Source organism: Neovison vison, chromosome X (assembly GCF_020171115.1).
Source record: "Neovison vison isolate M4711 chromosome X, ASM_NN_V1, whole genome shotgun sequence".
NCBI classification, from domain to species: domain Eukaryota; kingdom Metazoa; phylum Chordata; class Mammalia; order Carnivora; family Mustelidae; genus Neogale; species Neogale vison.
In genome coordinates this window covers 111,785,661-111,809,505 of record NC_058105.1, presented here as the reverse complement: position 1 = coordinate 111,809,505, position 23,845 = coordinate 111,785,661, and the positions used below count along the sequence as shown (strand labels likewise).

At 44.5% G+C, this 23,845-nt stretch overlaps 1 protein-coding gene across 4 annotated transcripts in view; it reads right to left on the bottom strand.

Annotated features, from left to right (window-relative positions):
• Positions 1-9,029: 9,029 nt before the first annotated feature.
• The window catches only part of PCYT1B (phosphate cytidylyltransferase 1B, choline), a 121,683-nt gene continuing 106,867 nt past the window's right edge, over positions 9,030-23,845 (bottom strand). For all 4 annotated transcript variants that reach the window (XM_044235222.1, XM_044235220.1, XM_044235223.1 and 1 more), the window contains exon 8: positions 9,030-9,685. In XM_044235222.1, coding sequence (XP_044091157.1) covers positions 9,473-9,685 — 213 coding nt within the window. In that variant the 3' untranslated portion in view covers positions 9,030-9,472. The remainder of the gene's footprint in view (positions 9,686-23,845) is intronic.

The window sequence follows — 23,845 nt, the reverse complement described above, 5'->3', positions numbered from 1 at the left end:
GAGTTGGACTCAATGGTTCCAAAGTTCCTTCCAGGTCTGCTGTTTTATGGCACTCTTTAAAACCTAAAATAGGAAGCAGGTACTGATCACTGGCTTTCATGTTGTGATCTATTTTGCCCAAAGCACACAACAGCAGTGGCTCTTGAAAGTAACCGTAGCTTTTGTATTTTTCAAGAATCTCTCTGAATTTTACCAAAAGTCAGCCACTGTACTAACACATCCTTTGCAACTAGGAAATAGCGTTCTTGTCATAGCCACTCTGGCCCTGTTTTGAAATCACATGGCACGTATGGATTAGACTTACCAAGAGACACTCCAGCTGAAATATCTGTGGTTTTGGGAAGCCACTACAGTGCACTGCCCCCAGTGGATGTTTTGACTTCCTTCTCATTCTCTTCGAGGTTTTCCAATGACTTAATGCATGTTTGCAAATGATTATCTACTATTTTCAGACGTTCACTTCGTGCTAAAGATCAATGGACTCTTGATAACATGAATAAATCATAAGGCATCATGTAGGAGGGATTGCCTCTGGGAAGGTTTCCTGTAGACCACTGTCCACCATGAGACCGCTGCGATGATGGGACTGTTCTTTATCTGATACGGTTGCCACTAGCCACCTGAGCACTAAAAATGTGGTTGGTTCCACTGAGGAACTGAATTTTCAAGATAAATTGTGTTCTGAATTTTTATTTTTTTAAAGATTTTATTTATTCAGAGAGAGCATGTGTGTGGGTGGGGGGAGGGGCAGAGGAAGAGCGAGAGAGAGAATAACTAACCGACTCAGCGTTGAGTGCCGAGCCCGAGGTAGGTCTGGATCCCAGGATCCTGAGATCAGAACCTGAGCTGAAATCAACTGTTAGACGCTCAACCGACTGAGCCACCCAGGCGCCCTGTATTAACCTAAATTTAAAAAGCCACATGTAGCTAGTGGCTACTGTGTTGGACAGTGCAGCTATATAGCCATTACATGCTGTTGAATTTGGGGGTTAACATTGGGCACCCATTTTCACCAGTCATTGGGCTGGGTGCTTAACACTATCTTTGGCATTTCTAAATGTTGGTCTTAAAATGAATCCTTTGCCCATTGCCCATTTCTGGCACTTTTATCACCTTAGTAGTCTCTCTTTGGATAAGCAAATGATACTTAGACCTTTTCCTGTCATTTCTGTATGGTGGATCAGTTCCCATCTTTGTCGTACAAGCCATTGATCATCAACCTCTAAATCCAGTTGCTCTCTGAGACTCCCTTTGTTCCCCGAGTTGAAGTATTAAGTACAGCCCAGAGGATCTCAACTTGGTCTTACTGGAATCTGTCAGTTCCGGACCCCACTTCGGAGGCATTCCATCAGATGGTCTCTGGTAAATACTTTTTTAAATGTTCCCTCGGGAGTCCCTAGGAGATTCCAACATGTGATTGGGTTGAAAACCGCTGGTGAGGTCCTAACTACAGACCCACCTTTGAGATCAGTAGAATGCTGGCAGCAGCAAATCCTGTCTCCCTCACACAGAGTGGGGCCCAGGGTCCTTGCAGCGTTACTGCTGTCCTGTTTCACAGGTAACTGAAAAATACTTAGAAGAGATCAGCCTTGTTGATTTGAATTTGGGGCAGCTGAGCAGCCTTGCTGTTTTGTTTTTGTTTTTGTTTTTGTTTTTGTTTACTGTACAAGAAACTCTAAGCTAATGGTACTCTTACTGTCCTCTGATATTCTTGTCCAAACAGAATTTGTCAGTCTTCAAACAAACATGTTAATTATTTTTAATAACAGTGATGGATGCAGAAGCTTCCACAGTTCCTTAGTAACAGCTTCATATAATAGTGTAATTATTTCTAAAGTTAGGGATAATTATTGTCACCTTGCACAGTAATTGGAACAGAACTTCCTATATGAAAGCTGCTCTTTTCCCAGGGCTTCGACTAGTAACAAAATAGCAAGTTTATGAGGGCAGATATTGCCCCATTATCCAGGTGAGAGAGGCCCGTCAATCACACAGCACTTGAGGAATTTAGGGTGAGACCCCAGATGGCCGTGTCATTCCTCAAACAGCTCTGCCCACATAGAGTTCTGGCCCAGGCTCCACACATGTTGTGAAGGCCTTGAAGGAAAGTGTGTGCTGATGCCTTGGGACTTTGGCAGCTCACCTAGAGCCTTACTGTTGTTGGGTCTAGCTAAGGCACGGACATCATCAGCCTCCATTCAGCATCCTCCAAGACTGGTTTCTAAGAAGCTGAAAATCTACTTAAAATCTCCTTATTTTCCCCCACTCTGAGTAAGAGTTGGTAGTCCTTGCTCTTGGCAAAAGTCTGAGCACCTGCACCCAAAGAGATGAGTAAAATAATGCGAAATCACTTGTTAGTAAAATCATTGTAGAACTCTATTTGGCAGAATCTGAAACTTGGACTGTTTATCAAGAGCTTGGGAAAGTCAGAAGTAGGGCCAGTCAGGAGAGGCCAGGGTTGAGAGTCAAGCTACTGAGCTGAAATTGCGGTGTGGAACAGGATTGTGCCTTCTTTAATCCCTGCATTCCCAGGACCGTGTACTGAATGCTCCAGACAGGAATGTAGGGTAGGCTTTAAGTCAAAAGGCTACAAGAGGAAAACAAGTGACTCTAGAAAGGAGCATGGGGTACTGTGATACTGGATGGCTGGAAGTGAGCTCTAGATTCAAGGGGCTGAGGTCAACGTCCAAGGACCAGAACAACTGAAAACCAGGCAGAACATAGGCAGGAAACAGATTCTGCCTGATAGTCAAAAACTGTATTCCTGGGCTTGTTTCAGCAGGAGTGTATCTGATGATCAAAGGCTTTGGTTAGCTGCCCTTTTGCTTCTTGTCTTATTGAGATAGCCAAGTAGAAATTGGAGGATTGGTATAGAGAACAGAGCAGGGGGACTCTTAAACTTTCTTCTCTGTCAGCCATGGCTCTGTGTTTGTGAGTTGCAGATCCAACACTTCTCTCCTCGTGGACCAATAGCATGTGCATTTGAGTCAGACATCTTCCATTATACTTATTCTGTGCTTCTCTTACAGACGTCCAGACTTGGGAGGAGTATTTTAAGCAGGTTCATCATGAGTAGACACAGGAATGTTAAAAAGAATATCTGCATGAGGGTTACAGTTTCTCAACTCAGGGACTGGGAAAACGTTCAAGGGTTTCTGATAATTCAGTCACCTTGTGGTAGACAGCATAATGGCTCCCCAAAGCTGTCCACATCGTAATCCCCAGAATTTGGGAATATGTTATATTACATGGCAAGAAGCATTAAAGTTGTTGATGAACTAAAGGTAGAGAGATTTTCTTGCGTTATCCACATTGGACAAATATAAACACAAGAGCCCTTCTAAGTAGAAGAGAAGGGCGGAAGCCATGTTGAAGTTGTGCTATGTGAGAAAGACGGCACTGGCCATTGTTGGCTTTGAAGATGGAAGGGGACCATGAGCCGAGGAAAGCAGGCAGCTTCTAGAAGCTGGAAAATGTAAGAAACATTCTCCCCTAGAGCATCCAGGCCTGCTGACACCTTAATTTAACCTGGTAAGACCCACTTTGGACTTCTGACCTCCAGAGCTGAAAAATAGTAAACCCGTGTTTTTTAAGCCACCGAGTTGGTGACAGAAGTAGGAAACTAATATACACCTCTCCAACTTCTTTCTACTCATGTTAATTCCTGGGTACCAGTTATGGAAAGAAAAAAAAAAAAAGAATCACTGACTCAAGTGTGTTCATGTTGATTTGTGGACAGACTAGTGAATGGCATCTTATCAACGTCTGTCCAGTGGAACGCGACGACCAGGCGAGAAAGACGGGTTCCCTCCTCAAGCTATGTAATCAGTCATGTCCTGCCACGTGCATGGCAGGAGATGACAGGTTTTCTTCGAAGATGGAAATTTTCGAGTGACAAGTTCATTTGCAAGTATAATGAGCTGAAAAGGTCCCTGTGGAAAGGGTAAAGTATCCCAACTCTTTCAGGTATAGATTCATTAATTCTTTTAAAATGGAAGGTTACATATCAAATATTTTAGTTATGTCTAATCCCTCCATCAGAACTCCGCTTTTGTGAATACAGTAACCTGGCACATCAGTTTCTTTCCCTGTCCCCCAAGAGAGACAGTGAAGGTAAGGAGAGCAAAAATTGCTTGTAGGAAACAAGCTGACCCTGCACTAAAGCTCTCTCAAGCTTCCCACATTTGGTCAGCAGCTGCTGAGAGTCAGCTAATAAGGTATTTTTTAAAATCTAAGTTAGGGCAGTGCAGCTGGGCCTAACAAAGATAATTAGCGCTGACACGTATTTATGCTCTTAATGGTTTTTTCAGATTTTACTGGTGGTGTATTGGTTTTTACTTGAGGATTTCTTTTTTATTTTATTTTATTTTATTTTATTTATTTGACAGAGAGATCACAAGTAGGCAGAGAGGCAGGCAGGCAGGGGGAAGCAGGCTCCCTGCTGAGCAGAAAGCCCGATGCGGGGCTCGACTCCAGGACCCTGAGATCGTGACCTGAGCTGAAGGCAGAGGCTTTAACCCACTGAGCCACCCAGGTGCCCCTACTTGAGGATTTCTTAAAGGATTCCATCACTGGGTATGTATTTCAGGGCTGATGACCTGTCATGCTTTATCCGAATGGCACCTCTGTGGGAGTCTGTCTAACCGCTCTTGCTGAATACCTGAAGAAGTTGCTTAAACATTCACCTCCAATAACCAATGAGGCTCCAGTACCAGAGGATTCTGTGTGTGTGTGTGTGTGTGTGTGTGTGTGGTTTGTATGTAAACATTTTTGGTAGTGTATCTTTTTATCCCAGGGGTTCTGTTTATTAACAAAAGCTAATTCTTTTCTGGGCACGTGTTAGAGTTCTTCAATATGAATTTTATTATGCTTTAGAACGGATTTTTCCCTTGAGAACCTTTCTGAGGTATCACGAAGTGAAGAAGAAACCTGTGGCTGTTACTGTAATTACGACCTGTCAAGCACGTGTCTGATCTGGGTGACAAAGCCGAGTAATATGGTCTATGAATAATAGGTATTCTGTTTTTTAAATGGATTCCCTGGCTGGAAACAGGCCTGGCTGTTTCTCCTAGGGTCCCAGCTGATGTTAGAACTGTTGCCGCGCCGCGGCTCGAGCTCACCAGCTGGAGTTCATAGAAATCGCCCAGCCGGGCCGGCGGAGGGCCGCTCCCAGTTCCCGGCACCATAACACCGGCCCTCATTGCCGGCATTTGGGATCCTGATTAAGCGCCTCTACCCCCATCTCTCGGCTTCCCTCTAATTAAAGGCGCTTTCGCCCAAAGACCGGCCCGTGGTGGAAACGGCCCCGCCCCACCGCTCAGGTACAGGTGCGAAGCTGCCCGCAGGTGGACCCATCAGGGAGGGGGCGGAGCCCGCGCGCCCGCGGAGGCTGAGGCGGGGACGCCGATGCCGGCAGCCGCGGGGGTCCCAGGCGCCTGGCGGGCCCGTCCCCAGTTTTCCGCCGCGTGAGAGGTAAGCCCGTTCTCACGGTCGCACAGCTGCCGCCGTCCAGCGGGACAAGCGTAGGGACGGCGCGGGCTGTGTCCGAAGTTCAGAGGCCTTTCCAGGCAAAGACCTCGGCGGCCATTTCCATGAACCCTCTCATTTCGCAAAAGCCGAGCCTGAGGCCACGGAAGTGAAGTGGTTCGGCCGGGGTCAGGGAGCCAGTCAGCCGTGGAACCTCCAGCTCCGGGTCCCCGCCGCCTGGGCTCCCCAGTGTGGCCTCCCTTCCCGGTGGGTGGGTTCCCAGCGAGCTACGGCACGGGAATGGGAACACCGTAGCACCCTTTTAAGAAGCACGCCAAGCCCAAGTGCAGTGATGCGTCCCTTTATTTATAAACAAGGTGGGAATGCTGTGTTCTGTTGGGGCGCGGGAGCGGTGGGGGAGGCACGGGGGGCGGGGGGTGGAGGGCTGATTCCAGTAGTTCGCGTAATTCAGCACCAGAGCAAATGCTTGGGCATAAGGTCGTACTTGAACCCAGACGAGTCTTCGTCTTCTTGTATGCACAGCAGAGTCTTAAGTATGTATGCTCTTCTTATGGCTTTGTCCCAGGACACATCGCAGTGACAAAACAAAAAAGTCTGCAAATGCCACATGAGCTGATTTGTTTAAAAAAGGGGGAAGAAAAGGTCTGGTGGCCTAGACTAGTGCTGAATGGATGCCTGAAGAGCAGGAACATCTCTGCTCCCAAACCGGCTCATCTGATTCAGCTGTGTCTGTTACGCCATCACGTCTCTCTCTCTGGGGTATGCTCGGGTGCTAAAATAAGTCCTGAAGATGGAGAGAAAACAAATGCACAGTCTTCCTGTCCCCCCTCAAGGGATGGACTCACAGTGACTACAGCCCGAGGCCTTAAGCAAGACTGCAAGCCCACAGAGCAGGTCAGAAGGCAGTCTTGGCTCTCAGGGTCGCTCCTCTTGAGGTTGGTTGCCTTTACTGTTCTGAGGTCCTGGCACACGGGAGCTGGCTTGCCAGAAACGGGCCATTCAGTGTGGCTAGGCTATTAGAGTTTCCCCTGTGTGTTTTAGCTGGTGGAAGGGTGAACGTTTGATTTCAGGGCCCTGGGAAGGGGATGTGACAGCAAATGGAGAAGTGGTGGGATGGGGGAGCTCGGGACATGGCACCCCACCCCGCATGGATAGTCACCGACCTTGGGTGTCGGTGAAAGGAAGCCTCCCTTCTTCACCAGGTAAGGGGTGAGTGACACTTTGAAAGGGAGCAGAAAGTCCCTGCTCCTCCACTCCCCCGCTTCCAGCCGGATTTTGCCCACCCTTCTATCCTGCTCCCTCCTTCTACAACACTCTGTACAGTTCTGCAGTCCTCAGTCTGAAGCTTCCTTCCCTTTCTAGGGCAGAAGGGACATTTCCTTGCTTTCTGTCATTTCTGCTTGCGTCAAGGCTGCACATGATTTGTACATCTCTCACTCCAGCCCGGACTCACTTGCGGCCATGACCGTTGACCCAAAAGATGGGCACCCACATCTTCTCCTGGGAAGAACGGCCAGGAGTGTTACGGTTTGGGTTGTAGAATCCCCGCCCCCATTTCTTCTCAGCCTCATGGCCTGAGGACAGTGGGGAGGGATTACTAGAGGACAGCATGGAGACAGGAGGTGAGATTTAGAACAGTTTGTGGGTGGTTTCAGCCCATCTCTGGAGTAAGCCAGGTGTTGTTGGTGATGTCCCATCGTTGGCAGCTGTGATGGCACTGAGTCTGAGTCACATAAGGGGCACCTGTCAGCAAGGTGTGGAAGGCCTGCAAACACAGCGTCGGCCTGGTGGAGCCCCACATGATTTGCTTCAGAGCGCAATTCAAGTAAGCGTGGATCTGTCTGCCCTGGGTGATGGAATAAGCACATAAAAGGCCTTCCCAAAATAGTTGCCCCTACATAGTGAGGTCCAGAAATGGGTTGAGAGCACAGATTTTCTATAATGGCCTTCCCTCTCTCCAGGTCCCTCTTTGCTCCCTTTTTCTGCCCTTGTTCTCCCCACCTCGCCCGGCTGGCTGTGCTCATCCTTGCACTATCCCAAGTGTCAACCAGCTGGAATGAGCAGAGAGGCACAATGGAAAACTGGGGCCTCGCTCCTTCTGCAGAGCAGTGCTCTAGGTCCTGGCTACAGAGAGCTTCCTTCTCACATGCCACGTTCCCGCCAGCTCTTTGTCCCACGTGAGTGCTCAACAGAACCCTGGGGAGCGAGCCAGGACAAGGGGGTTCCAAGCTAGCTCAGCCGCATGGTTTTGCTTCCCAGCAAACACCACTTATCTCCAGGTGGGCAGGGAGGTAGTTCAACCCCGTCAAAAGGGGAAAGACACGCCACCTTCCTTCATTGGTTGCCCCATGTGTCACCCAGAAAGGCTGGTTCCCAAGGCCTCTGAAAAGGGAAGTTTCTGTCACAGGAGATGCTGAGCTCTGCCCACAAGTTGCTGGTTTGGGCCTCTGCTCTGTTAGGCCCCAGCTCTCCCTTTGGCTTTGCTGGCACAGACAGGCAATGTTTCGTCTACCTAGGGGTGCGATTCTACCCCCTGACTCTGCCTGCTCCTTTCCTCTCTGTCATTAGCAGACAGTAACTTCAAATAACTCAGCAATGCTTAGGCTCTTCATTCCATTTGGCAAACATAGGGCTGGGGATAACCGTATAACCACGTAGTCCGTTTCAATGCTGCGATCACACCAAGGTTCCCGTAGTGCTCTGGGAAGCTCTTCAGAGCCTCCCTCCAGCCAAAAACATAATGGGAGGCCATGAGAACAACATACTTGTTTCCTGGTTGGGACAAAACATTTCTACAGGAATCCAGGATGATTTTTTGACAAAGTGCCCAAGTCACAAGAGAACCAGGTAGTCCTTTAGACCAAGGATTTCAGCAGGGGATTCGGGTGAGAGCAGGAGCATATATTGTAGAAGGCTACCACCATACATTCATATTGCATATGGTATACACCCCGGATAGCATATATGGAGCATACGGAGAACAGATACGTGCAGGTAGCACCCCCTATTGGTATACTATGTGGTTTGGTACATCAAACTGTTACTTGAGGCCTATGAAATTGTTAACTGGTCAGAAATGGGAAAAGCCATTCCAGAGTTAGCATCCTTTTAGGAGAAGCTCCAGGAGACATTTACCATCTGCTAAACTTGGAGCCAAAGCAAAGCAGCTCCTCTTCATTCATTCATACACACACACACACACACACACACACACACACACACAGTGTTTTTCTTTGTTGCATTTTCCACGGATTAAGGTAATTTGTGGAAACCATGAAGTCAAACCAATGATGAAAAGTACAACCAGGACCATATTAGGCCTTCTGTGGCATTCTCCTCAACAGAACTGTCCATTGAATAAGAAGTTAAGGTTCATGCTAGATGACCTTCTATATATCTGATCTAAAGCATGTCTTTGTCTATGCACCACATTCCTAGAACTGTAAAGAATCGATGTGTTGCAACATTAGGTCTCAGTAGCTAATCTGAGAAGACTGGAATTGGTCTTTCACTGGACTATTTCAGAAGTACTTTGCCACCTCTATCGGAAACAACTTTATTCTGGCAGAGCTTGGGTGGTAGGAGGCAACGTGCAGGGCCCTTATGAGCTGGAAGTAGCAGATTGAGGGAACAGCCGCTTCCATGGGTGGTGGACTTGGTAGGGGTGGGTGTAAGGACCAAAGCAGAAGACACCCGACTCCGTGCAAGTCTCCTGGGGGTGCTCTGCATCTTTCTTTAGCAAGGTTAAAGTAGTGATTCTAGATGCTGCTAAGAAGGTTTGTAAAGGTTGTCCGGCTTGAAACCTCCATGCAGAGCCCAAGTCTTATGCTGAGTGGAGACTGAGGGAAAGCTGGTCCCCAGGCCTTCGCTTAGCTGAGCTGCAGCTCCTGCAACCGTCACCCTTCCAACCCCACCCAGGCACACCCGGTGACCCCACCCTCGCCCCAGCCTGTGCGGTGCGGCCCTTGCTGTCTGCCGGCAGCCTTTACTTCTCATCCTCATCCCCCTCACTCATGCTGCTGATGGAGGCTGAGGCTGCTTTGGGTGAGGAGGGGGGTGAGGTTTTGTTCGGGAGCCACGAGAAGGTGGGCGATGGGGAGCGGGAGGGGGACCGGCTCCTGGTGGGGCTGCTCACAGGGCTCTGCTTCGGGGACAAGGCCTGCAGCATCCGGCTACTCCTCTCCTGGAACATCTGCTTCTAGAGAGAAATTTGAGAGAAGGCATCTGTTAACTTAGTCACCTGAGGTGGCAGGGAAACAAAAAGGAAAAGCAGGAAGGAGAGCCACCACCCCACAACACCGGTCCCCACAGACTGGTCCTACAGTTGACGTCATCCAGGACTATATATGGGGAGCAGCTGAGTGAAATTCGGGGGCAGTGAGATGTGGCCATGGAGATGACCATCTCTGCTGGTTCTTAGGACTCTTGCCTGCCTTTCCCACAGCTACAAAATTTGAGTGTCTATTCTCTCTCAGGCAAACAGTCATGTACAAGGTGCAGAAGGGCAGTGGGAGAGAAAACAGAAATCCCTGTCCTCCTCGACATGAGGACGAATCACACAATAAACAAAATGAACAAAATATGTGGATGTCAGAAGGAAGTACAATCTGTGAGCAAAAAATAAACACAGAACGATAGCAACGTGGGTTGTATCGTTGTAACGTGGGTGCTCAGGGAAGGCCTCAAGAAGACCTGAAAGATGAGGGAGGGGCCCGTGTGAATGGAAATCGGGGGCAAACACATTCCAGACAGAGCACCTCAAAAAGAGCAGGCAGTGCATGTCCAAGGAGGAGCAAGAAGGCCATCCATGGCGGCGGGAGTGGAGTCACGGGCAGGGGGGAGGGGATGGGGGAAGAGGTTAAGAGGAAGTCACCAGAGGGTTGACAGAAAACTGTGTCACGTAGGGTCTTGTTGGCCATGTGAGAACTTCAGGCTTTACTGTGATCAGAGAAACCTTGGGAGAGTTCCTTGACCTCTGAAGTTCTGGGTCCCAGACTGAGGAATTCTGACTTTGGTTTTAAAAGGACCCACCCCGGCCGCAGGGAAGCCAGAGCAGGAGCTGGGGTAATGGTGAAGAGCCCACCGTCGTGGGAATTCAAGGAATTAGAATCGTGCAGGCCTGGACCACACCCGTTGTCAAGAGGATGCCAGGAGGTGAGAAATGGCTGGAGGCCTGGTCAATGTTTTTTCCCATAGTTTTAGTAAGGTGTGATGGTCTTAAAGTGGAAGTCAGCCTTTTTAGTCTCGGTTCCGTGAGTTTTGACAAATGCCTGCAGCTGTGTGACTGCCACCATGCATGGTCAGAGTGTTAGGAGAGTTCCATCAGCCACCCAGTCTCCACGAGATCCTTTGTCACTCCCTCCCCTAGCCTCTGGGAACAGATCTTTTTCTGTCCCTCCAGTTTTGCCTTTTCCAGAATGTCCTCTAAATGGAATCGTGCAATGTCATGGTCCGGCTACATGTGGAAGGTGGAGCCCACAGGAACAGCTGACAGATGGGATGTGGGGTGTGGGGGGAAGAGGAGACCAGGGACTCCAGTTTCTGGCCTATGAAGCAGGAAAGACAGCAGTGTCATGTGGGGGGTGGGAGACTCGGGGGGTAAAAGGGGTTACAGTTGTCAGACACGCTTTCCCACTGGAGATCTCCAGTGGCTCCTGCCCTGTGTTTTCAGAACTGAGCTCTTCCCTGGCACCGTCCTTCAGCTTTATGGGGATGTCCATCCTGGCCTAGCAGTGGTGCCGGCTGATCTGCCCTTCTGCTCTCTGCGGCAGCTCAGCCCCCACCTGTGCCCCGTTCTACTCACCTCCAAGCACCCTGCCCGTCCTGCCTGGGCTCTGTGCCCTCAGTTCTCTCCCTTGCTTGTCACAGAACCTCCGCCCCCAGCACCTCAGTCCTATCTTGTGATCCTAAACTGGCCCTGGGGCCCACTTCTCCATTTGTTGGTCATTTTAGATTTTGGGGGTCATTTGAGTTACTCACTTTACAAAGCAACACAGAGCCCCCTGAAGACCAGATGCTACACAGGAAATGCTCATACTCCAGCTGGGGCTTCAGTGATGCATCAGGAAGAGGGGGTGAGGAGGGAAGGAGCATGTGCAGCTGGTGGAGGGTGACTTTCCAAGCAGAGGGCGCTAAGGAGAGAGTTCTGCGTACAATTCTTGGTATGACTGTGAGTTGAGTGCCTGTGGGGCTACCCATAGGCTGGGGCTGGAGCACCAGGAGGAGCTGGATTGTTTTTTCCCCAAGAGCCCCTGGAAGATTTTAATTAAGGGAGGGCTATGATCAGATTTGTGTTTTAGAACTATCTTTGGGTAGGAGCATAAAAGCAAAGAGAGAAACCATAAAGGAGAAGTTTGGTTGTTCAACTATACGAAAGTGTAAAAACTTATGTATTCCCCCGCCAAAAAAAACCCACCATGAGATAAGGTAAAAGGCAAAGGAAACACAAGGGGGAAATTCTTGCAATATTTAACTATAAATAATGGATCTTAGTATATAAATGGAGCCTACAAATTAAGAAGAATGTAAAAATATTCTATAGAAAAATGAGCATATGATTTGTTAAGACAAAGCACAAAAGACTGACAAAGGACCTATAAAAATGTTCAGCATCACTAGTAAACAAATGCAAAATGACTGAAGTGAGACACCTTTTTGATATATCAGATTGTTACAGGCTGTGTTTGTTTGATCTCCCAGCATGTTAGAAAAGATTTCCAGTTTTACTGAGATGTAGTCGACACAGCAGAGTTTAAGGTGTAGAGCGTAATGATTTTACTTAGACATTAACCACAGTAAGTTAACATCTGTCATAAATAAAAGAAATTTATATTTTCCCTTGTGATGAGAACTCTTGCGATCTACTCTCTTAACTTTCATGTATACCACACAGCAATGTTAACAAGTCTTCATGCTGTGCATATATCCCTGGTACTTATTTATATTATAAATGGAAGTTTGTACTTTTTGACCACCTGCATCTGATTTTCCCTCTTTCACTCCTTTTTCTGCCCTGGTAACCACAAATCTGATTGCTTTTTCCCTGAGTTGTTGACCCCCCCCCCCCAACGACCTGTGAGATCAGGTATTTGTTTTTCTCTTATTTGTTTCACTTAGCATAATGTCCTCAAGGTCCAACTCTGTTATCACAAATGACAGGATTTCCTCCTTTTAATGGTTGACTAATATTCCATTGTCGACACATCCATTCATCCTCTGATAGACACTTAGGTTGCTTCCATGTCTTCACCATTACAAATAATGCTGCTGTGAATGTGGAGATGCAGATAGCATTTTGACCTAGGGTTTTTGTTTCCTTTGGACGTATTCCCCAAAGTGAAATTGCTGGGTCATATATACGGTGGTTTCAGTTTCAAATTTTTTTAAGAACCTCCCTACTGTTTTCCACCTTGGCCACGCCAATTTAAAATTCCACCAACAACACACAACTGTTCCTTTTAATCCATGTCCTCATCAGGATTTGTTATTTCTGGTCTTTTGATGGCAGCCAGTCTAAATGGCATGAGGTGAAAAGTCCTGTGGGTTTTTTTTTTTAATTTTTTAATAAACATATAATGTAGTATTAGCCCCAATGGTACAGGTCAGTGAATCGCCAGGTTTACTCACTTCACAGCACTCAGCATAGCACATACCCTCCCCAATGTCCATAACCCCACCACCCTCTCCCAGCAACCCTCCCGTTTGTTTTGTGAGATTAAGAGTCTTTTACGCTTTGTCTCCCTCCTGATCCCATCTTGTTTCATTTATTCTTTACCTACCCCCAAACCCCCCACGTTGCATCTCCACTTCCTTATATCAGGGAGATCATATGGTAGTTGTCTTTCTCTGATTGACTTATTTTGCTAAGCATAATACCCTCTAGTTCCATCCACGTCATCACAAATGGCAGGATTTCATTTCTTTTGATGACTGCATAGTATTCCATTGTATATATACACCACATCTTCTTTATCCATTCATCTGTTGGTGGACATCTAGGTTCTTTCCATAGTTTGGCTACTGTGGACATTGCTGCTATAAACATTCGGGTGCACGTGCCCCTTCGGATCACTACGTTTTTATCTTTAGGGTAAATACCTAGTAGTGCAATTGCTGGGTCATATGGTAGCTCTATTTTCAACTTTTTGAGGAACTTCCATGCTGTTTTCCAGAGTGGTCGCACCAGCTTGCATTCCCACCAACAGTGTAGGAGGGTTCCTTTCTCCACATCCTCGCCAGCATCTGTCATTTCCTGACTTGTTGATTTTAGCCATTGTGACTGGTGTGAGGTGATATCTCATTGTGGTTTTGATTTGTATTTCCCTGATGCCGAGTGATGTGGAGCATTTTTTCATGTGCCTGTTGGCCATCTGGATGTCTTCTTTGCAGAAAAGTCTGTTCATGTCCTCTGCCCATCTTTTGATTGGATTGTTTGTTCTTTGGGTGTTGAGTTTGCTAAGCTCTTTATAGATTTTGGATACTAGCCCTTTATCTGATATGTTGTTTGCAAATATCTTCTCCCATTCTCTCAGTTGTCTTTTGGTTTTGTTAACTGTTTCCTTTGCTGTGCAAAAGCTTTTGATCTTGATGAAATCCCAGTAGTTCATTTTTGCCCTTGCTTCCCTTGCCTTTGGCGATGTTCCTAGGAAGAAGTTGCTGCGGCTGAGGTCGAAGATGTTGCTGCCTGTGTTCTCCTCAAGGATTTTGATGGATTCCTTTCTCACATTGAGGTCCTTTATCCATTTTGAGTCTATTTTCATGTGTGGTATAAGGAAATGGTCCAATTTCATTTTTCTGCATGTTGCTGTCCAATTTTTCCAACACCATTTCCAACTTTTTTCCATTGGACATTCTTTCCTGCTTTGTCAAAGATTAGTTGACCATAGAGTTGAGAGTCCTTGTGGTCTTGATTTGCATTTCCCTCCTGATTAGTGATGTTGAGCATCTTCTCATATACCTGTTGGTCCTTTGTATATCTTCCATGGAAAAATGTCTGTTCAGGTAATCACCCATTTTTTGATTGGGTTATTTTGAGGTTTTTGCTACTGAGTTGTGGGAATTCTTTATATATTTTGAATATTCACTTAACTGATACATGGTTAGCGCATATATTTCCCATTCTGTAGACTGTCTTTTGCTGATGGTCCCTTTGGCTGTGCAGATGTTTTTAGTTTAATGTAGTCCCACTTGTTTTTTATTTTGTGACTTGTGCTTTTGGTGTCCTACCCAAAAAAATCTCTGCCATGACCCACGTAAAGGAGCTTTTTTCTTATGTTTTCTTCTGGGATTTTTATGATTTATGGTCTTACATGGACATCTTTAATCCTTTTCAAGGTAACTTTGGTGAATGCTGTAATGTAGGGATCTAGTTTTATCCTTTCATGTGTGAATATACAGTTTTTCCTAGCACCATGAGTGGAAGAGACAGTCCTTACTCCACTGAGGATTCCTGGCTCCCTTGCATGGGTTTATTTCTGAGCTCTCAGTTCTGTCCCATTGGTCTATATGTCTTTTTTTATGCCAGTACTATACTGTTTGGATTACTATACTTTTCTAATATAGCTTGAAATCAGAAGTGTGATGCCTCCTGCTTTGTTCTTTCTCAGGATTGCTTTGGGTATTTGGGGTCTTTCAAGGTTCCATATAAATTTTAGGATTTTTTATTTCCATTTATTTCTGTCTAAAATTTTTTTCATCACGATTTTATACTTTTCAGTGTACAGATTTCTCACCTCCTTGGTTAAATTTATTCATAAGTATTTTATTGCTTTCAATCCTATTATACATGGGATCAGTTTATTTCTCCTTCAGATAATTCATTGTTAGTATATAAAGATGCTACTTATTTGGTATGTTAATTTTGTATCCTGCAACTTCACTGAATTTGTAGATTAGATATAACAGGTCTTTGGTGGGAGTCTGTCAGATTTCCTGTATATAAAATCATGTTATCTGCAAATAGACGATCTCACTTCTTTCCAATTCTGAGGCGCTTTCATATTTTCTTGTCTGATTGCTCTCGCTAGGATTTCAGTAATATCTTAAATGGGAGGGGTAAGAATGGGCACCCTTGTCTTATTCCTGATTTTAAAGGAAAGGCTTTCAATCTTTTGCCATTAAGTACTGTGTTAGCTGTAGGTTTGTCATCTACAGCTTTTATTATGTTGAGGTAGGTTTGTTCTATACCTAATTTGTTAAAAGGTTTTATCATGAATGGTTATTGCATTTTGCCCAATGACTTTTCTGTGTCCACTGAGATGATCATGAGATTTTTTTTCTTCTATCAATGTGATGTATTAAAGTGATAGATTTACATCTGTTTAACCATGCTTGTATCTCAAAAATAAATACCATTTGATATGGTGAAAGAGCTTTTTAATGTGCTGCTGAATTCTGTTTACTAGCATTTTAAAAAAAGATATATTTATTCTAGGATGGGGGAGGGGCAGAGGAAGAAAGGAAGCAGACTCTGCTGAGCACGGAGCCTGCGTGGGCCTTGATCCCACACCCTGAGATCATGACCTCAGCCAAAACCAAGAGTTGGACACTCAGCGGACTGAGCCACCCAGACTCCCCCTGTTTACTAGTATTTTATTGAGAATTTTTGCCTCTATATTCATCAGAGATAGTGGCCTATAGTTTTCTTTTAGTGTTCTTTTCTGCCTTTGGTAATGTTGGCCTTATAAAATACATTTGGGAGTGTTCCCTTCTCCCAAACATTGAGGAGTCTGAGAAGGATTTACATTAATTCTTCTTTAAATGTTTAGTAAAATTCACCAGTGAAACCATCTGTTCCTGGGCCTTTCTTCTTTGGGATATTTTTGATAATTCAATCTCCTTACTAATAATTGGTCTGTCATATTTTCTACTTTATTCTAATTCATTCTTGGTAGATTGTATTTTTCTAAGAATTTCTCATTTCTTTTAGGTTCTCCAGTTTTTTCACATATAGTTGTTCATAGTAGCTTCTTAAGATTCTCTGTGCTATCAGTTGTAATATTTACTTCTGCATTTTCATTTGTGATTTTGTTGATTTGGGTCCTCTCTATTTTTTTTCTTGGTTTAGCTAAACATCTGTCAATTTTATTTTTTCAAAAAACCATCTCTTAGTTTGGCTAGTCTTTTCTATTGTATTCTTCATGTCCATTTTATTTGTTTCTGCCCTAATTTCTATTATTTCCTTTCTTCTGCTAACTTTGGGTTCACTTTTTTTAAGTTCCTAAAGCATAGCATTAAGTTGTTTGAGATCTTTCTTGTTACCCAGACAGGCATTTATTGCTATGAACTTCCCTTTTAGAACTGTTCTGTCGGCATACCATAAGTTTTGGTACATTGTGTTTCCATTTTTGTTTGTGTCAAGATACATTTTTATTTCCCCTTTAATTTCTTCTTTGACTCTTGGCTATTGAGACTATTTTTTTAAAGATTTTACTTATTTATTTTAACAGAGAGCACAAATGGGGAGTGGTAGGCAGAGGGAGAAGGAGAAGCAGGGTCCCCACTGAGCAGAGACCCCGATGCAGGGCTCCATCCCCCAACCCTGGGAGCATGACCAGAGACAAAAGGCAGATGCTTAACCAACTGAGCCACCCAGGCGCCCTTAGAATATTGTTTAGTTTCCATGTATTCAGGAATTTTTCAGTTTTCCTTCTTTTAATGATTTCTACTTTGAGACCATCATGGCCAGAAAAGGTACTTGGTATGATTTCAGTCTCCTTGAATTTGCTAAGACTTGTTCTGTGGGTTGACCTCTTTACTACTGCAACATAATCATAAAAGACCTTCTTTGTCTCATTTTACTGTTTTTATATTTAAGTCTCTGTAGTATGATACAAGTATAGCTACCCCCACTTTTTGGGTTGTTTGGTTTTTGGAATACGTTTGCTTACAACAACTTTTTCCATCCTTTCACTGTCAGTCTATGTGTGTCTTTAAGACTAAAAGGAGTCTCTTATGGGCACATATCATTAGATGTTTTTCAAATGTTATCCACTCAGCCATTCTAGGTGCATTGATTGGAGAATTTAATCCAATTAAATATGATTTAAAGTAATCATTAATAGGTAAGGACTTAGTAATTTTATTTATTTATTTATTTATTTAAAGATTTTATTTATTTATTTGACAGAGAGAGATCACAGTAGGCAGAGAGGCAGGCAGAGAGAGGGGAAGGGAAGCAGGCCCTGCTGAGCAGAGCCCGATGCGGGACTCGATCCCAGGACCCTGAGATCATGACCTGAGCCGAAGGCAGTGGCTTAACCCACTGAGCCACCCAGGCGCCCCAGGACTTAGTAATTTTATTAACTGTTTTATTACTATTTTAATAGAACCATTATTCTTTGTTCTGTGTCCTGCTTCCTTTTTTTATGTTTCAATGTCTTCCGATAACTGTGTGGTTTGACTTCTTTATCGTGTACTTTTGTGTAATTACTACAGGTTTTAGTATTTTAAAATTATAATGCCTTATTTTAAACTGGTAACAACTTCAACAGAACTTCTAAACTTTATACTTTCATCTCCCCCTTCCCACTCACATTTTAGGTTATTGATATTATAGTTAACATATTTTTTAAAAAAATTTTATTTATTTATTTGACAGAGAGAGAGAGAGAGATCATAAGTAGGCAGGTGAGGGGGGGCAGGCTCCCTGCTGAGCAGAGAGCCCGATGAAGTCCTCGATCCCAGGACCCTGAGATCATGACCTGAGTCTAAGGCAGAGGCTCAACCCACTGAGCCACCCAGGTGCCCCTAGTTAACATACTTTTTATATTGCATAACCAGTAACAGATTATTGTTGTTGTAGTTATTTTTACAGTATTTTCTAACATTTTTAAAAGATTTTATTTTACAGAGCATAAGCAGGGGGAAGAGGGAAGAGCACAAGCACTGCAGAGGGAGAGGGAGAAGTAGTCTCCCCACAGAACAGGGAACCCGACATGGGGCTTGATCCCAGGACCCTGGGATCATGACCTAAGCTGAAGGCAGACACTCAACTGACAGCTACCCCAGTGCCCCAATGTTTTCTAACTTCTAAAATAGAGTTGTAAGTGAATTACCCAGCACCATTACCACATTACAGATTCTAATTTTGACTATAAATTTAACATTACCAGTAAGTTTCACTGGTACCTTATGTTTTATGATGTTCATTAGTGTCCTTTTACTCAAAGACCTCCCTTTAGCATTTCTTAGAAGGTAGGTCTGCTGGTGGTGAACTCAGCTTTGTTTTGGGGGGAAGTCTTTACTTCTACATTTCTGAAAGACAGCTTGTCCAGGTACAGAATTCTTGGTTGACATTTTTTTCCTTTAAGTATTTTGGACATGCCATCCCATTCTCTCTTGGCCCAAACCAGATTTGTTGAGAAGTTCACTGATAGTCTCGTGATTTTTCCCTCATATGTAATTTACCTCTCTTGTTGTTTTCCAGATTTTTTTCTTTGACTTTTGACAGTTTAATTATAGTCTGTATCAGTGTAGCTGTTTTGGGGTTCATCTTATTTGAGATGCTTTGTACCTCATGGATTGGGATGTTTTAAGCCCTTACTGCTTAAAATTTACTTTCTGTATCCATTCTCTTCTCCTTCTCTTTTCCTTCTGGAATTTCCTTAATGCAAATATTGTTGGTCTTTATTGTGTCTTTACATCCTGTATGTTTTGTTCACTTTTTTAATTCTTTTTTTTGTTCCTCTAACTGGCTTATTTCAAATGTCCTCTTGTCTAGGTCACTTTTTTTCTGCATCGCTGAGTCTTTCAAGATATTTCTAAGTAACCTCTATACCCAACATGGAGCTCAGACTCACAACCCCATGATCAAAAGTTGCACCCTCTACTGACAAGCCAGACAGGAGCCTTGAGTCTCATTTTGAAGCTCTGTAGAATTTTTTAATTCAATTATTGTATTTTTCAGCTCTATAATTTTTTGATGGTTTCTATATATCTTTGTTGAACTTCTTGTTTTGTTTATACGTCATTTTCCTAACTTTTAGTTTTCTATGTGTTATTGCGGTTGTCAAATTTTAAAAGGATTATTCTGAAATCTGACTGTTCATAGATAGCCATTTCTTTAAGGTCAGTTATTAAAGTTTTGGTAGTTTCCTTTTTTGGTGTCATGTTTACTAGATTTTTTAAATGATCCTTGATTCTTTACATTGGTCTCTGTACATTTGAGTAAGCAGTCTCCTCTTCCAGAATTTATGGGTTTGCTTTGGCAGAGATAGCTCTTTGCTGGTCCTCTCAGTGTGGGTTTCTGGATGTTTCAGTTGGTAATGCCCTTGGGCAGGTGGAGTTTTGCTATCAGGGTCAATTTCTGGGTGAGACCCCTCATTGAGATCGGGGTTAGGGTTGCCACTTTCTAAGAATGGTTGGATAAGACTCCTTCCTGGTTTGGTTCCTTAACAAGCGAGACTGTACAAGTTGCCTGGGTTTTCTGTTCGGGCTTACTGGACTGGTGGGACTCTATACTATGCTTAGCAGCAAGTAAAGCTAAGAATTAGCTTCTCTGCCTTCTTGGGGCAGGACAATGAGCCTACAAGGCTCATCATTTCAGGACCTAAATCAAGTGAAGCTTGTACCAAATTCCCTGGCTAGAATGGGTCAACTTGTTTTGTTCTGCAGATGAAGAGCATCATGGGCAGTGATCTCTGTCCAAGGGCCACTATAAGTAGGTCTGTTGGTTGGGATACATTGTTGTTTTCTGTGTGTTCTAGTTAGGTTCCCTGGTCAGGCAGGCCGAAAATTGTGTTCAGTAGGTAGGGCTATGAATTAGTTTATGTATCCAGGCATAGCAAGAGAAGTAGCTCCAAGTCCAGAAAAGCTTTCATTTTATGGTGTTGACTCAAGCTGACCTATGTCATAAGTTCCCTGCCCAAATGGAGCCACTGGCTTTGCTCTACAGACTCTCTGTTGAACTCTGTGCTTGACTGTTGCTGGGCTTTGCAGCTTTCCTGGTCTTACAGGCAATCTTCCTGTCTGGGTGGTGCTGGGAGCTTCACTCAGCAGTGGATGGGGCTGTGACTCAGCTCCCTTGCCTGGGTGGGACAGTAGGGCCAGCTCCAAATAGGCTCCCAGTTTTTCCAGATCGGGGCTTCTGGTCGGGTTGGGGGTGGTGGTGGTCAGAAGCTACGCTCAGTAGTGGGTAGGCTGTCAATTAGTTCAGTGTCTGGGTAGAGTCAGTGAACCCTCACAGTCTAGCTGTGGCTTTGAGGAAGTCAGCTCTTCCTGCCATACTCTTGGCTCAAGAGCTGCTGGACTATGCTGCTTCCCATGTGTTCTTGCCAGCCTCTCTGGTCAGGCAGTGTTGGAGGCTTCACTCTGCAGCAGGGGACAGAGGGCTACGACTTAGCTCCCCTTCCTGCACAGAGGCAGACCAGGCTCCAGGGTCAGAAGAATCTCTGTCTGAGCACCAGAATCGGGTACACTTGTGCCCTGCTGAGTTCCCTGGGTCAATTGTGCTACTGTCTTGGCTCTGCAGATAGACAAAACCACTAGCCTGGACTACCACCACTTAGGTCGCTGCAGGTAGGAACTCAGTCTGCCAGTATCCGCACTGGTTGTTGGAAGCCCCTCCCCTTCAGATTCTCAGTGGCCGATGCCCACAGATTGCTTTGCAATTCGTATAGAATGAGACCAGAATGTGGGCTCTCAAGCAGTGATCTGGAGGAACTGGATGTCCACACTGGACTCTCTTTTCCCACTATAAACACTGGAGGCTCAGCAGAGACCGCTTTGTGTAACGCTGGGCTGGCCTAGGTTAGAGGCAATATGGGCGGCACACAGCCTCACCCCCATGTTCTAGGATTCTCTCAGCGGTGTCTTGTCTACAAATAGTTGTTCCTTCTTCTTATGAGAGGGAGCAAAGTCAGCAATGACTTATGTCACCATCTTTATAAGCTTAATCTCCCAAGACTTTTTTTTCCATTTGTAATGGCCAGTTACACTCCTGTTACTGCTGGTGTCTTTCTGAGGAGGAACTGGGCAATAGGTGTAAAAACATTTGTTTCCTGAGGAGATAACTTGAGCTGCTATTAAATACTTATTGGGTACATGGATGGTCATTGCAGGGTCATCACAGACAAAACTGCAAACCCCTGAAATAGGGGAGAGAAATCTTGCACAACTCTGAGGTGAAAGGTGGCTGATGAAAATCAAGTCCTTAAAGAATACTTCATAGCGTGAGAATGTTCATGAGCTACTGCACAGTAAAAATGATCTGGGAGCCATATGTTCTGCATGATCCCATTTTGTAAAAGGAAACATGCACATGCAGATGGAGAAAAGATGGGGCCAGATCCCAGTGGTTAGTCTATGCAGCTGGACTGCAGGTGATTTTTAGTCTCTTCTCGTTGTCTTTTCTTTTCTTTTCTCTTCTCTTCTCTTCTCCTTTTCTTTTCTTTTCTTTTTTTTTCTTTTCTTCTTTCTTTCTTTCTTTCTAAATCTAAAAGATTTATTTATTGGGGCACCTGGGTGGCTCAGTAGGTTGGGGCCTCTGCCTTCGGCTCAGGTCATGATCCCGGGGTCCTGGGATCGAGCCCCGCATCGGGCTTTCTGCTCAGCAGGGAGCCTGCTTCCCCCTCTCTCTCTGCCTGCCTCTCTGCCTACTTGTGATCTCTGTCAGATAAATTAAATCTTTAAAAAAAAGATTTATTTATTTGTCAGAGAATGGCAGAGGGCACGCATAAGCAGGGGGGAATGGCAGGCAGAGGGAGAAGCAGGCTCCCTGCAGAGCAAGGAGCATGATATGGGGCTCAGTCCCAGGACCCTGGGATCATGACCTGAGTCAAAGGCAGATGCTTAACCGACGGAGCCACCCAGGCATCCTATTTTCCTTACTTCCAAACAATTCTGTAATGAACACACATTACTTTTATCACCTTAAGGAAGACCAATGACTGAGGCAAGGAGAGGAGGCCATGGGGCCCTGAGTTAATGACACAAAATGGTAGAGCCTCGGGCACTTCATCAGTCCCTCCCCCACTTTTATAAGCTCTAGCCCAGTACTTTTTAGGATCTCAAGTTTTCTCTAGCAAATATAATTGAGATGACTTGCTGATCACTGAGAACATTTGTAGATTTAAAACTCCATAATTCTAAGAACCTACCAATTATTCACCTTCCATTAAAGGCATTGATAATTCTGCCGAAAGACATCCACCCCCCTCAAAATCAAACGGAAAAAAAAGTGCAGTAGTACAACATCATTACCTTAGAGGAAGCCCATTTATGAGACAAAATCAAATGCCAAAAGGATAGGGTAGCCTATTATTAATAGCAACATTAAAAGAATCCTTGAACTTCTAGAAGTCATTTGAAAATAAGTATTTTTATTACTATAATCTTTAAGTATATTTATAGTGGCAGCCACTAGCTCTCTTGCTGTTAATGGGTTGTCAGCATTTCCATTAGAAGCTCACTTTGCAAGTAATCTATAGCTTGTCTCCCATAGTTTGAGTCGAGCTCATAACTGAGAATATTATGCCTAAGATAATGTAATAACTTGAATCCTTAACAAGAAACAATGGTGTCACACTTCATATAGTGTGATATCCCTGCAAAACAACTCTCGGTCTCAGTTTGGAAGCTCCGTGATCTGTTTCTGCTGCATTATGAAGCATGATTCTCCTGCAAAGGAGTTAAATTGGATCAGGTCAGCAGACAGTTTGTAATGAGCTTCCTGGTAAGAAAAGCACTTTCGGAACACGAAAATGAGACCATGGCGTGGCATTTTCATATAGAAAAGGTATGTAAATTATACCTGTGACTGTATTAAGATACTTCCATTTATAAAGTTTTCTCCCAAGAAAATAATCCCCTTTACTCTTGTCCCAGTAAAACTAATTTTCTATTTCTCTTCCTACAAATGTCTCCTTTTTAAGAAGTTCTTTACATCTACTGAGACAGTAAATGTCCTGACAAATGCCTTCCAAGGCTTCAGGATTTCAGAGAGATTCCAGCTTAACTGCCACAAAAAGAAATGAAAAATCTTCTAGTTATATCTGGTTTGGACTTCTGGTAAGCACTGTGGAATTCAAAGAGAGCATGTGTTTCAGCCAAATCAATAAACAAGAAAAACTAACCCTTAACAAACAATGCCCGACGTATGCCTAGGTGCTGTTAAAGGGCTTTAGAGTGTGACAGTTTCATCCATCTAACAACCCTACAAGCTAGCTGAGGCAGAGGAACTTGGCTAAGACACCCAGCTAGGAGGTGAGCCCTGTTCCTAACCATCTCTCTGTAATTAGCTGCTTTAATAGTAAGAAGCTTTTCTGTTGGCCCATTTACTTGTGCATTTGTTGGAAGACAAATTTTTGGAACCAACTGTTAAAAAGCTGCAAGTAGGAAATTCAGATCCACAAACTGAATT